The sequence below is a fragment of the Dendrobium catenatum genome, unplaced genomic scaffold, assembly GCF_001605985.2.
Source record: "Dendrobium catenatum unplaced genomic scaffold, ASM160598v2 fragScaff_scaffold_1482, whole genome shotgun sequence".
NCBI lineage: Eukaryota > Viridiplantae > Streptophyta > Magnoliopsida > Asparagales > Orchidaceae > Dendrobium > Dendrobium catenatum.
In genome coordinates this window covers 651,536-667,426 of record NW_021319944.1, presented here as the reverse complement: position 1 = coordinate 667,426, position 15,891 = coordinate 651,536, and the positions used below count along the sequence as shown (strand labels likewise).

At 35.6% G+C, this 15,891-nt stretch overlaps 1 protein-coding gene across 1 annotated transcript; it reads right to left on the bottom strand.

The window, feature by feature from the left end:
- Window positions 1-13,908: 13,908 nt before the first annotated feature.
- Window positions 13,909-15,606, bottom strand: LOC110097441. The gene has a single exon (XM_020823811.1). It carries the CDS (start codon window positions 15,604-15,606, stop codon window positions 13,909-13,911), a length of 1,698 nt encoding a protein of 565 aa, XP_020679470.1.
- Window positions 15,607-15,891: the final 285 nt, after the last annotated feature.

Sequence of the window (15,891 nt, the reverse complement as noted above, 5' to 3'; positions counted from 1 at the left end):
GCTGGATTTAGCAGCGGTTATAACCGCCACAAAAGTCTGGATTTGCAGTGGTTATAACCGCTGCTAAAGGGTAGAATAGATTAAAAAATATATATTGCTAAAAAAAAATTGTGATTAAATTATAAATATCAATAAATTACTACACAAATATAAATTGAGTAAATATTAAAAACATATAAATCTACATATACTTTAGAAACAAGTAACATGAATGTATAAATTACATCTTTGCTTAGCCTCATCACAGAATCCATCAAGAATTTTAATCCAAAGGCTTTAGACATTTACATTTCTTAATTCAAACACAAACTAGGTTGTAATAACTAAGTTAAAATAAAAAGGAGAAGGACTAGCATAAATTGTCCAAAATTTGGGTTGCATCAGATGAAAGAAAAAAAAAAAAAAAACTTACAATGGTGTCAATCTGATTGATTACACTTGCATAGTGCAACGCAAGGCCAGTTGGACCAAACCTCTGATGACCATTGTAAGATCCTGACGCAGCTTTATTCCTATACACAATTCATGACAGAAAAAGACAATAAAATAAATTATCAGCAGAACTATCATAGGAAGTCATAGCTAGAACGAAGAATGCGGCAGTGTTTTAATGAGCCGGGCATGGTGATTCTTCAAGTTTTCTAAGTAAGAACTGGCACACAAATGACTAAAAATTCTACAATGGAGCATCTCCTTTTACTATAGCAAAATAAAATCGGTGCGAAAAGTTCAGATTTCTAGTAGTGTGGTTTGTTTATGGAAAAATATATTTTAAAAATATGATAAAATGTTTGTTACATATTTACGTATTTTTAATGAATTGATTAATTAATCAAAATAAAATCTCATAACTTCCGCACTCTAATTTTCTTTTTAAAATGTTTGTTTGTGTAACTTACTAATTCCATAATTTTTTTCTAGAACTATTAAGTTTACATATTTTTATTACATATTTTTCATTTTTATTACTATTACGTCCTGAAATATTCACGTTGATTGAGAAATATAAAGTTTAGCATCCTAATTTTGTACTAAGATCTAGCACACAAACAAAAAAAGAGTAGGTTTATAGCGTTCTTTAGAGACACCAAGGTTTTTAAGTGGAAACCCCTAAAAAGGAGAAAAATCAAGTGGCATTGCCCAGTTTAAATGAATCCACTAAGGTTTGAAGTCGATTACAAATCAAACTCTCCCTTAGAGGGAAGGCCTTGGCTTGACTTAGCCAATATACATTTATATATAGTGCTTTACATGGTGGGAGTTGGAAGAATCAGGGCTGACATATTCATTTGATCGGCAGAACCATAGTCGACGAGCGATGTTGGTCTAATAATCATAATTGGACTACGGTCCTCGGAGGGACCGTAGTCTGGAGATGGTGGTTGAAGAGATCGTAGTCGGCGAACGACGGTGGTCAAAAAGACTATTGTCGCGCAATGGAGGTCAGAAGGTCCGTGGTAGGTGAGCGACGGAGGTTAGAAAGACTATTATCTAGCGACGAAGGTTGAAATAACCATAGTTTGTGAGCAACGAATGTCAGAAAGATCATTGTTTGGCAACGGAAGTCAGAAGGACTGTAGTCATTGATGGAGGTCGAAAAAATCGTAGTTGGGCGAAGATGGTCGAAAGGATAGTGATTGGACAATGGAGGTTGAAAAGATCGTATTCAAGTGACATTGGTCAGAAGGACCGTAGTCGGTATGTGACAGTAGTCGAAAATGAAAGTGATCTCAGATGATACTAGAGAGTGCTCTGATACCACTTGAAAGTTCGTTAGAGATGTTAAGCCCTTATGAACTGGCCCAAGGCTAAATAAAGAGAGTGGTGAATTAGATAACTTTAAAACCAAAGATAAAACACAAACCAAAATCACCACAGAAATCAAGGTGCGAAAATTAAATGCGGACGTAATAAAGAAAGAACACACTGTATTTATAGTGGTTCGGTCAAACCTTGACCTACATCCACTCCTTGGAGGCACCCTCCAAGTATTGCACTACAAAAGTGACTCTCCTTTAGCCCCCACAGCTAGGCGGAGAAGCCCTTACAAAATCACTTCCACCTTCCCCGGTGCGGCGGAGTCGCCGGGTCCTTTGACACCAAAGAGATCTTCTTCTTTGGTGAACTTCCCTCAAGACAAGCCTTGAATCCGATGGTACTAAGGTGCGAATTCGCCGGAGCAACCGTGTGGATCCCCCACCACACTCCCTTGAGTTCCTCCCCCTCACAGGATCTTCTCCCTCTCAAACTCCACCCTTTCCTCTCTCCCTTTCAAACTCTCTCTTCAAGTCTCCCCCACAAGAACGAAGCTACAATGGCTGCCAAAGATACTTACAAAGTGTCATGCCAAGCTTAAATAGAAGCTCTCAAAACGAGCTTATTAATGCAAGTTGCCGACATTATTGTCCAGGACGATTAGTTCAAATTCAGCTCAACGGCCTGGGACGATTTGGAACGATCAGAAGAAAATTGGTTACATCGTCCTTGCCGATATCATGATCGTCTAGGCCGATTAGTTTAAAACCGATTTCAATCGTCCTGATCATCGCCCTGAATACAAGCTGTCCGATGTAGATTGTCCAGGCCATCGGCCTGGCCGGTCATGCAATCGTCCCGGACGATGTGATCGTATCAATCAACCATTAATGCTTTCCAAAGATACCAGATCAATTTAGGCATAATTGACTTAGATCGTCCTGGACGACAATAATATCGCCCTGGCCGATTTCCTAAAACAAAGAATTCCAAAACTGATTATGGCGGTTGATTCTTTCTGAATTGAGCAGATCGTCCTGGCCGATATAGGTATCGTCCAGGCCGATCTGTTGACGGCTGCCTTAATGAGGATGCCCTAATTAGGGTTTCTGATTTTGGACATATCGTCCAGGACGATATAAATATCGTCCCGGCCGATATTACCAAAAACAGAAATCTTATAGGGAACAACAGGAGATCTTCCAAGTTACAAACCAACTGATCCCATACCAAATACAACAGACTCAAGAAAGAAAAAAAAGATTACAAACTGACTCAGACCTAGTCTACCCGATCTTGAGCTGGTTCCAAATTGCAGTCTGATCGTGTGGACCTGAAACGTTAGCACATAAGGCAATCGTAGAGAAATAAATGTTTGCTATCATCAAAATCATAAACCATAGATCCGCAACTGGAAAGACCGTAGTCAAGTGAGCATGGTATGATGGACCATAGTCGGGCGACGAAGCTCAGAAAGATCATAGTTGGGTGATGGTGGTCGGAAGGACCGTAGTTAGCAGGTGATGGATGCCAGAAAGACTTAAGTTGGTCGATGGTTGTTGGAATGACCATAATTGGAAGACGGAAGTCGAAAAGATCGTAGTCGATTGGTGGAGGACGGAAGGAATGTAGTGGGCGTATGGTGGTTGGAAAAACCATAGTCGAGTGAGGGTGGTCGGAAGAACCGTAGTCGGGCGATGAAGTTCAGAAAGACCATAATCAGGTGACGGTGGTTGGAATGATCGTAATCAGTAAGCGACAGAGGTTAGAAAGACCGTAGTTCGATGACATTGGTCAAAAGGATGGTAGTCAGTGGGTGACAAAGATTAGAAAGATTGTAGTCGACAATCGACGGTGGTGTCCTAGCAGAAGTTTGACGATGGCTGTTTGTCGAACGAAAGTCCAATGAAAGTTGGTGGCCGGGTAGAAGTCCTATGATAATTGGTGACCGTATGTAAGTCTGACAAAAATTGGTAGCCAGGAAAAACTGCGACGAAAGTTCGACGACAATCAGTGGCCGGGCGGTAGTCTAGGAGGAGCTTAGTTGAAAGAGAGATACTAGATTTCTCTTCCTTTCTTCTCTTCCTTACTCTCCCCTTCCTCTATCCTTGCTTAGTCCAACTTTATGTGAAGAACATGTGAAGAATGGAGGGCAATTTATAGTTTTTTGGGAATGACAATGCCAGTAAATTAGGAGAAAATTAAAGACAATTCGAGAGTGCTTCGAATGGACAACCGATATCAACTTCCTTGATTATGGACTGTTTATCGAGTATTTGGTTGTCTTAATGATATCAGAATTTGGCAATCTTGGCCTCATTGGATTTGTCTTGTCAACCCGCTCAATTCTACTATAAGCATGTTCTATTTGGTCATCCAATTCATGGTTTGAACTTTTCAAATATGCTTCGGGTCCTCGATTTGAACCCATTTGGGCTCAAATTGAGTCGAATTTAGTGTCATTGGATTCATCTTTTCGAGACCTTCAGTTCGACTATAAGTTTGCTAAAATCAAAGTTTTGATGATTCCAAATTTAATTTAAAAATTTTTAAAACTCAAATTTATCTTGAGATTCATGCTTAATCAAGATAATTTTCTTATGATATATCGATTACATTATTTAATATTTAAAAATTTTCGCACCTTATAAAAAGGGGCTAATTCCGCCCCTACCAATGATGTAAAGAATACTAATATGCAATTAATATTGTAAATCAGCATATAATTAATTCATTATAGAATGACAATTGAGCATATAATCCTAATATTTAAGAATTTTTCTCAATTGGGATTACAAAGGCGGGTTGATTGGACAATATTTAATAGCAAATTATGCTAATATTTTCATCATAATCTCTCTAAAAACAATCTTAATCTTCTTTTTTTTTAAATAAAAATAAAAAAACCTACAACTTTAAAAATTGAAATGTAAGATTAGATAATATTTGTCTCTTCCCTATAATGAATCTTCCTCATTTGTTTAATGAAAATGCTTTTGATATTACATATGTTGCCTCCCCTTTATATCTACATATGCTTGGCAATGGAGTTAAGTTCTCCTTTATGACTGATTTAAGGCTAATAATTACAAAGAAAAGTGCTTTTGATCAGATAAATATAATTAGATTCCTTTGATTATTAAGGTAGATCTTGCTTTCACTTTATAAGCATCTATGAGTACAAGGTGCATATCTTTATAGATTTTGATGCTCAATTTGTCTTTAAGGTTTCGTTTGGGACGGCTTTTTAACTGTTTTCTAAAACGGAGTTTTAATACAAAATTTTTTATTTTTGTACTAAACTCCGTTTTAGAAAGCAATAAAAAAGCCGTCCCAAACGAAGCCTAAATCTTGGGATCATTAAGAAATTTTTTTAAGACAAAGAATATATTTATTACAAGTTATTTGGCTCTTTAACATAAATATAAGACAATATTAGAGTTCTTTAATGAAGTTTAAGCATTCTATAGTATTATAATATAATTTTTTTTTTTGTTTTTTCAAATTGAAATTTGTAGGGCCAACTTTAAAGAGAAAAGGAAAGTAATAAAGAAAAAGCCATTAAGTTTAATTATAATATTTTTTAACCTAATTACATTTGTCATTAATTTATAGCCTACACTTTGCTCTTTATGACAAGTTCTATTGTTCATTTATTGTACATTTTGCTAATGCAACAACTCAAGCTTAACTTGAAAGGAAAAACATAGTTCAAATGCTTCACCAAAGCACAATTTTTCTTCAAGCAAATGTAACTTTGTGGGCAATTCAAATAGCTAATAATTTCTCAAAAAATGGTTAGAGACCTACCAACAAGATGTTGAAGCTCATGATAACTATTTGATAATGAAGGGAAGAATATTGTCTCATAATTATTATTTTTTTCTTAAGGAATGATAAAAAACTTTGTGGGCAATTCAAATAGCTAATAATTTCTCAAAAAATGGTTAGAGACCTACCAACAAGATGTTGAAGCTCATGATAACTATTTGATAATGAAGGGAAGAATATTGTCTCATAATTATTATTTTTTCCTTAAGGAATCATAAAAATAGCTTTTTTTTTTTCCTTTAGTGTTAGAATTTCAATTTAATTTGAAATAAGTGATAGTCAATTATTGAAGAATTTATGACTCATTTGCAATATTTTGATTTTTGGGACAAATAGTATGAATGTAACATAGTTAAGATTTTAAGTTTATTTTGTTGCATTGAGTTAACACAATAGATAAGAAGCCAAGTGATCTATAGCAAAGGCATTTTTATCCATCTCCTAACACTTTTTAGTAATCTTTTCTCCTATCTCTACTTCTTCATCACATTCTCGAACATTCAAAATATTTTTGTAGGCAAATTCATTTAATTTATTAAGTCATTAAACTCGATGCTAACACGAGAATTTCATTAATCAAATGAACCATTGATGTAACATCAAACAGTTAAAAATATTGTTATGTTTTAATACGAACAACTAACCCCCATCTATAAATATTAATTCTTATTTGTATGGGTGTCAATAAATAATCCAACCCAATAAATTGATTTGAGAAATCTAGGTTTGGCTTGACACATTTTTTAAATATGTCGGTTTTGGATCCGGAATTCAAGCATGTTTAATTAGAAGTGACTCATTTAATTTTATTTTTTTCTTAAATTTTTTTTACTTGTTACTATTTTATTCTTAATTTTATCAATTAATGTAAATTCTATAATTGACAAATCAAAATTAAAAAAATTAGGTCAGATTATCATGTCGAGTTCATGTACAAAATATGGAGTCATATAAATTTTAAAATATTGAATGAATATTTTTGATAGAATCTTAATACCATAATAGAGAGAGGGTTATAAGAAAACTTTACAACAAATGAGTTTATTCATATAGTGATGGTCTGCCAAACATTCTGATAGAATCTGTTATAAGAAAGCTTTACAACAATTGAGTTTGATAATTCAACCCGAGCATGTAACTCTTATTTATTGAAGTGTAAATGACAATGTATTGCAACATGTACTATGAACAATAAAAGAGATACTATCAATCATCTAATGGTAAGTATTGATATCATCAAGTTTAAAATATTATTACATTAATAAAAGAGAGTTATATATTTTAACTAATCTATAGTGATATTATATAATTATATTAATAATCATTTGTTTAAGATAAAATAAAAGCAATGCCTTTCCATGCTAACATAGAAATGTGACCACATCACCACTTCAAGTATAACGGGTTAGCTTCGGGTCGATTAGAATCATATCATGTCAAATTTGAATCATACCTGAATTTTCAACCAATTTACACATTTTAATATCCCTACATATTTGAATAACTTTAATACCATAATAGAGAGAGGGTTAATACGCCCTCAAATCATCAGTGTGTATCCTGGTAATTTTAATTTAAATTTCTGTTCAGTTTTAAGATTAACTTGATTCAATTATAACGAAGGTAATTTGTTGCTTTTTTCGTACGATTTAGCTTATTATAAACTCTTAATATAAAATTAAAAGTTATATGTTGAATTTAGATTTGTTCGTGAATGATGACTAACTTTATTAGCAGACCTATCCTAAGAGTCGAAAAATCTATGAGTGAGAACAGAGAGTGCAAAGAGAAAATAGAGAAAAAAAGGAGATCTCATAGAAGTAGAACTTTTTCTACTATTCAAAGTGATCTTTTTATTTTTATATTTCTTCGGTTCCTATCATCCCTTATTTATAGGGCTTTAGGGGCACAGAAAAATATACATTTAGAAAAATAATAAAAATAAAATGATACACATATTACATATACATACACTACACTACAATTGCATGTGTCGCCCTTTTTAGTGGGATAGCTGAGAAGGAGGATTTATCTCTGGTTAAGCTCCATAATAATTAGTAATTCTGCGAGCTGCAGTGAAGTTGGACGAATTTTATAGTGTGGGGATGATTGGGAATTGAGGACAATCTATGCTGAGTCTTGAGTAAACATGAGAGAATGGACAAGTGAATTGAATTAGCTGAGATAATACATTGTGCTTGGTGTTGATAAGACTAGTAGGGATCCTTATGTAAGAGCCTTCGTATAGCTGAGATTGGATGAGGGGATGTTTGCTCTAAGGTGATAGCTAATGATTGAGGCAGCGGAGAGTGGAGATCTGCTTGCCTAAAGAAAAATCTTTGATTCGCCTCGTATAAGGTGAGCTCCTTAGTTCGCTCAGACGAGTGATCCGATGAAACTCTTCTTGACGGTGAGTTTTCTTCTTACGACTTGACAAATACCTTCAAAAATGGACATTTTTTATATATAGTACAAATTTTAGATCAACCCTCAATCTTTTATTAAGAGCGCATACTGATTCAATTATGCTTTATTTTATTTCAAAGTATCCAAACATATATTAAATCAAACCAATCAATTATTGAAAGTTATAAGGTCAAATAAAACCCAAATTCAACTCTATTCAAACAAACTCAATAAAATGATGTTGGTTTGTCTGGTTTAATATTTAGGCAGGTTTTTTTCCCACCCATATTAAAAATTTTGATTTGGGTCATCTGTTAAGCTATCGTGTCATGTAGGGTCACACATTGTTGAATTGTTGCCTAATAAGCCTAAATACTGCTTATTGAAATAGTCGTGGGCTCAGAGTTGTCTCTGGGCTTGGAGCCCATTCACCATCATGCAATCATGGGCAGATGGTTGCTTTACTGGCGGAGAAAAAGATATATGGGCCGGCCTATTTACTTTATATACAATGTGCCCACATTCTATAGTTCAAAATGCAATCATATATGTTTGAATATTTTGAAAATGACACAAATATAGAAAAATAATAAAATAAAATTATCTATTGGTAGTTTATTCAAAATAGTATAATATGTCAGCATTTGATCACATATTAAGGTTTCTTTTGGGACGACATTCTTACTGCTTCTTAAACAACTTTCTAGTAAAAAAATTTTTAATTTTCGTACTAAAAAGTTGCTTTATGAAACAGTATGAAAGTCGTCCCAAACAAAGTCTAAATTACACATAATCAACTTATTTAATATATAATAGTGATTATTTAAATTTTATCATGAAAAAAAAAAATGATTGAAGATTTGCTTTAGTTATAATTAAGAAAATAATCTAATAATAGGTAACATTTTATCAAATAAACTTTGATTATAACTCAAAACTTTAAATATAGTGAACTATAGTTAAAATGTGTCACATTTATTTTCAAATAAACTTTGATTATAACTAATAGAATGTGATGAACTCATATCTTTAATGAGCTCATAAGTCAATCTTATCAAGTCATAAGTTCAAACTTGAGCCTATAATCGAGCTCATATATTATACAAGTTGATGCTAGAGCTCAGCCTAATTAACGTACTTGGCTTGTAAGTTAATCGAGTTAATTGATAAACTTAAAATATATTTTAAGTTTGATTTTAAATTAGCATTATATAATATATTCTAAAATTGTTCCAATATTAAAAGTAAAAATTCAATAAAAAAAAAAAAAAAAACTTTTAAACTAAGAAATCAAGTTCAATAATCAAGTCAAGCTCGAGCTATTTAGAGGAGCTTGAGCCTAAAAAATTTTAACAAGCCAAATCAAAATTTTTAACGAGCAAAGTTCGAGCTCAGCACATGAGCTTAAGTCGAGTACGAGTTCGAGATCAATAAGAATCAAACGAGCTCAACTCGATCAGACAGATACTTGACTCAACTTGACTCATTCACAACATTAATCTAATGGCAAAGTAAAACTTCATAAAGAATACATTATATGTATCATAAACATTTAAGCATTACCCACTAATTTAATAGGAACTCACAAAAGCTTGCCTCCATTCATACTACATCAGCTACTAACACGTGGCCCCCACACATTCCACATTAGTGCAACATTGCCAGAAATCTAGTGACCAAAGTGCTTTGGACCATATTGATTGTATCCTCATGCACTAAATGAATCATAATTTTATTAAATTTATTTGATTAAAGGTTAAAAGCACTTATATTACATTAATATTATATTATTTAGCTAATAAAGGAGGGCTAAGGATGCTTTAATGGAAGAGAAAATAAGCTCATTTGTTACTATATCTAAATATTTAACACAAAAGGAAAAGATTTTATGGTTACTTTTGCTAAGATTTATTAATTTTGTATTAAGTAATGGATAATTGTGGTTTGTAGTTAGGCAAAAATTTTTGACTTGTTGAATTGTTTAGAGTTAATTATTTATTTGTCACATGTTTGATGGTTTTTTATTGATGGTTCAATTAGAGAGAGTATTCAAAATATTTTTTATATTGTTTCAATTATAAAATAGATATTATGAAATCTTTTTTAGAGAAATTTAAGTGAACTTAATCTCACCTACTCATATAATAAATCATAAAATATATGACCTCGAATAGGAGGCAAAGCTTTCCTAATATGCTTTTGAATAGGCAACACAGACGATAAGAATTTGAATCATTGAAATAATTTAGACTTTGTTTGTGGCGGCTTTCTTATTGCTTCTTAAAACAGCTTTCAAGTTAAAAAATTAAAATTTTTGCACTAAAAAATTGCTTTAAAAAACTGTAAGAAAGCAATCTCAAACTTCTTACATACACATGCAAGTACAAAGATTTATGGCTTATCATTTTATGTAATATTTCTTGTCTATGAATTTATATATTCTTTGTCTTCAATATTATTTAAGGTTGGTTATTAAGATTTAACTAATATTTTTTGAACTTATCTTATTTGGAACTTGTAGGATCATGATGTATTTTGATATTAGGAGAGTTTTAAAGATCACATATTCCCTTCGTTGAAATTTTAAAAATTGTATAAATATGTGTTCATATATGCTTGGTCCTTGAAACATCTTATCAGTTCTAATTTTCTGATAACTGGATAGTGTTCACCATATGATTTAGTATTGTCCATTATAGCAATAGGGAACATGATTTAGATTCAGAGGGGAGCAAGCTAGACAAGGCTCTAGACTGAGAACCATGTGATCTAAAGAATATAGTGAAGAGCCTGTGAGAATGACAGATGGAAGAAAGGTGGTTGAAAGTCAAAGAGGACCTACACTGTCTGCTACACCAACATTGCCACATGTACGACCCAAGGTTTACAGTTTGATCCAGCAGGATGATATGAATGCGCCTAGAAGATCCATTGGTAGAATTTTCAATCCTTGAATTGATTGATTAATAATTTGTATAATATATTGTGTTTGAATGGTATGTGGGAGTATGATTATTTTGAATTCACTCATGCATGATTGATCGCATACATTAATTTGGATATTTTGAACGGATTTATGTTGGTTTTAAAATTTGTTTGAATCGCATTGAGTTGTTTTAACGGATTTACGAATTGAATTATTCTTATTGATCTATTTTGTCCGTGGAAATGTCAAGCGCAACATTTTTCTAAGGTGGGGAGATTGAAATAACATGTATTTTTACCCAATTTTTTTTTTTAAGAAATCATTTTAACTCTAAATCATAAATCGTCTTAGCCATAAGATATATATTATTGTGTTTTAATTATAACAATTTTGCCGAAATTTTTTGGCACTGGTGAAAATTCTTAAAAAAGTAACACATATCGATACAAGTTGAGATTTTGAGACCGTTTGGTGTACGTTTTACAAATCGATTTCATCGACATTTTCTAAATAAAATAAGCTATTTTATGGAAATTTTTCTATAATTTTAGAGCCCCAAAAGAGATTTATATAAATTTTATATTAAAAACAAGTTAAATTATATAATTATTGATACATCATCAAAAAATTATCTTGATCGGGCACGAATCTCGATGCAAAATCAAGTCGGAAACTTTCAAAATTAAAATTGGGACCACCCAATCTCTGATTTCAATAAACTTATAGTCAAACTGAACGTCTCGAGAATACGAATCCAACGACATCAAATCCAACCCAATCCGAGCCCAAATGGGTCCAAATCAAGGGTTAGAAGCATTGTTGGAAGGTTTGAAACACAATTTGGATTACTAAATGATTTCCAAACATAACATGCTTATAGTCAAATCGAGCGCCTCGATGAGAAAAATCCAACGAGCCCAAGATCACCAAATTCCGACATCACTAAGACATTCAAATGTCCATCAAACGGTCCTCAATCAAAGGATTCAACATCGGTCGTCCATCCAACCACTCCCCATCTACCCTTGATCTCTCACCTATTTATGGGCAATGCCACTCGAGAAATTTATAAATAGACCCCCTCCTATTCTCTTGAAAAGAGACCCCAAGTCAAAGGATTTAAAAAAGTGATCGGATATCACTATTGCCTCCTCCTCAACCATCGCCTGAGTTCCGACGGACCACCGCATGACGTTGTTGCTCAGCCGGACCACCACTTGAGGCCCTCACCTTTATCGGACCACCACTTGAGGCCCTCGCCTCCGCCAAACCATCACTTGAGGCCCTCACCTTCGCCGAAACACCACTTAAGGCCCTCACCTCCACCGGACCACTACTTGAGGCACTGAGCTTTGCGGACCACCACTTGAGGCATTCACCTTCGCCAGAGCACCACTTGAGGCTCTCACCTTCTTCGGATCACCACTTAAGGCCCTCACCTCTGTTGGACCTTCACTTGAGGCCCTGAGCTCCACCACACCACCACTTGAGACCCTCACCTCCGTCTGATCACCATCTGAGGCCCTGAGCTTCTCCAGACCACCACCTAAGGCCCAGACATCACCTGAGGCCTGGAGTTCTATCGAACCTTTGCCTAAGGCCCAAAGTTCTACTGGACCGCCACTTAACACCTGGATAAACCCAGAGTTATGCCAGACCATCACTTGACGCCCGAATTTTCAAGTAACACTGGACTTATGTCAGTCCACCAAGTGATGCTAATTTCATCCACGTTTATCACTAAATTGTCAACCAAATGGTTGATATTTGTAATCTGATCGCCGTCAGGGACGAGTCAGCCTATTGTAATCTACCCAAACACTACTGGAATCATTTCAAACAAGGCCATACTCCGTGGTTTTTCCCCTTTCCAGGATTTTCCACGTAAAAATATATTGTGTTCTCTGTGTGTGAGCTGGATTTCCGTGCAATGCTAAGACGTAGAGTTTAAACTCTATCGCCGCGTATATTTTAGCTCGCAAGAATTATATTAATATTTTATTATTATTTTAATATAAATGTTTAATGCCACTTATATTTAATTTTATTTTTTTGCTATCCACATAAAAGAAAACTCAAAATTTAGTTTTTTTCACAAGATAGAAATTTATTATTTTGATGATTTATAGAAGCTCTAATTGAGTATTTACCACAACATAATTTAAAGCTATCATATAATATTTTCCATTAAAAGAAAACATTTTTCATTTTAAGCATAAACACCACAACATGCAAGCAAAGTTCAATTTAGACTTCATTTGGTACGGCTTTTTAACTCCATCTTAAAGCATTATTTCAGTACAAAATTAAATTTTAGCACTAAAATGACGACTTAAAAGCAATAAAAAAGTTGCCCGAAACGAAGCCTTAATCATTTCCCTCATGTAAATAAACTTCTTCAATATCATACATTAAACCATACATCTATATATCTATGCCATTTTAACAAAAATATTTTTTTCTTGAAATATTTTATAACTAGCCGATATCCTCTATTCAATGGCGAATTATTGCGTCCAATCACCGGATGTCCGGACATCCAATCCGGTGACGCCACGTCATCCAAATACACTGGATACTGGACGCAATAATTTACCCTATTCAATACCCTTTCTCCTCCCCCAAATCAACAAACATATTTTAATCCATTTCTTCAACTACCTTCCCCAATTCAAAGCCTGCAAAGATCAAAATGTCGGTAAGTCTATCAATAATTAAAGAACAAAAGTTATGTCAACAATATTCTCACTTATACTTAATTAATTTTAGGCTAAATATTAAATAAAATTAATAATAAATATTAATATATTATATTCATCTGTTTTTTTTTCTTGTTATATACTAAAATATCTATAAGAATAAAATAAATTTTTATTATCTTAACAATATATTAAAAAATATCCTATTTTTAACGTAAGAAAAAAATCATAATTGTTTTTTTAAATTATATCAAAATTTTCTTTAAAAAATAAAATAAAATATATAATTTTTTATTGCTTTAAGAGGCGTGCAGTACCCTCTTCAGAGACGCCGACGCCGACGTCGCCGCCGCCGCCGCCGCCGCCGCACTTCTTCGTGACCTCGTCGAACAGCCAAACTCTGCTCATCTGCTTATTAATCATCCGCACAACGCAATAAGGCACAACCGCACCAATTCTCTCTCGCTTCCCCGCATAATTATTATACCTCCAGTTCAAAAACGTCAAACAATCCATCAAACTCTCCTTGGCCATCCCAATCATATCGTAACCCTGCGCCCGCCTCCATAGACTCTTCCCGTGCGTATTCGCCGGCTCCGACAGCGCCAAGGCCCGCGTCGCGTCGCTAATCGCCGCCTCCGCCTCCCCAATCAAAACCCTACACGTGGCCCGATTGCTGTAAATTACCATTCTCTCCTTTCTTCTTTTCAGCGGACAGGTCAGCAATGCTTCCGTGTACTTTTCAACGGCTCCTTCCACGTCACCGATCCGAAGCCGCTTATTCCCTTCCTTTTCCCTTTCCCTCGCGATTTTGCACTTTAGTTCTATTTCCTCTAAGCTCATTTCTGCCTCCATTTTTGTTCTCTGCACCAATTCCGTTAGTGAAAGAGAGTTAATTATCTTTTCGCCGAGCCGTCTTCTGGAACCGAGTCGCCGGAGCTCGGCGAGGTCGGTTAGGTGCGGCGAAGCTATCGGGAGGACTTGGGCGCGGGTGGTTGGATTGTTTAGGAGGAGGAGAAGACAGTCTATTCCCATGTACTGCCAGTCGTCTGATGAACGGGAGAGATTACAGAGGCTTTGAACGGCTTTGACGCAACCGGCGATCGCCGTCCGGCCGAGTTCGCTCCGGCAAAGGATTCTCATTAATCCAACTCCTGCTGGGGAGTCACCATTGGCTAATCCTCCCCACATGGTACAGAGCTTCTTCATAAAGTTGCCGTTTTTCGTTACAATGTCCACATGCCACTTCACGTCGCGCCAGGCGAAGCAGCAGAGAAGGTAAATTGACCAGGTTTGAAGCTGGCTGGCCCATTCTTCTGCCTTCCTCGCCTCCGTATCGGCTCCGTTGAGTCCGCGAGTGAGGAGATCTCTCTGGTATTTCGCTCTCGGCTCGGAATATACGGTTTGGAGACAGGTGGAGGCGAGGTGGATGGTAACCGGGATGATGAAATCGCCGGCGTGGGTTTCGACGGCGGGGAAAGTATCGTCGAAACTAGCGAGATGGCCGAGGGCGCGGACGGCGACGCGCTGTTCTATCCAAGTCATTGAGCCGCGGAGGAGAGAGAGGAGTGAAGGGAGACAGCCGGAGGAGACGGCGAGGGAAGCGAATCGTGGGAGGTGGAGGGTGAAGGAGCCGATGATGTGGGCGGCGTAATAAGGGATATAAATGTTTTGGTGGCGGTGGAGCCAGGAGGGATTGTTGAGGGCTTTGTTGATGAGGAGAGAGCAGCATCGGAGGATGCCGGAGGAAGCAAGGATTGGGTCGACGTCGCATCTGGTCATGGCGTAGGTCCAGAGCCCGCTCATGACGAGGACTTGGGAAGGGTCGTCGTCGTTGTGAGGCATTGAGCTGAAGAAGGAGCTTAGAGTTGATTGGCGGCGTTGGGGGTTTGGGTCTTCCATTGCGCAGAAGAAGCATGATTGTTCCTCTACGCTCTTCTTCTTCTTCTTAGTGGATATAGCGCCATTAGTGTTAACTAGTTGCTCCATGGCAAGCTAGATAGCTAAGTAACTCTTGATGATTAGTTATTTGATGCTATGTATGGATAGAGAGGAATTAATTGAGAGGTTTTATAGATGTAGGAGTGTTTATGGATTGAGATAATGGGGGATGCATCATGCATGAGTGAGGAGGTGGCTTGAAATATTTTATAGAAAGGTGATGACTAATGATGAGTGCAGTTTTACAAAGGTGATGATAACGATATGGGAAAAAAGTTGGGCTTGGATATTCTGATTTGATTTGTACAAAATGGAGATTTTTTTTTAAGGTAA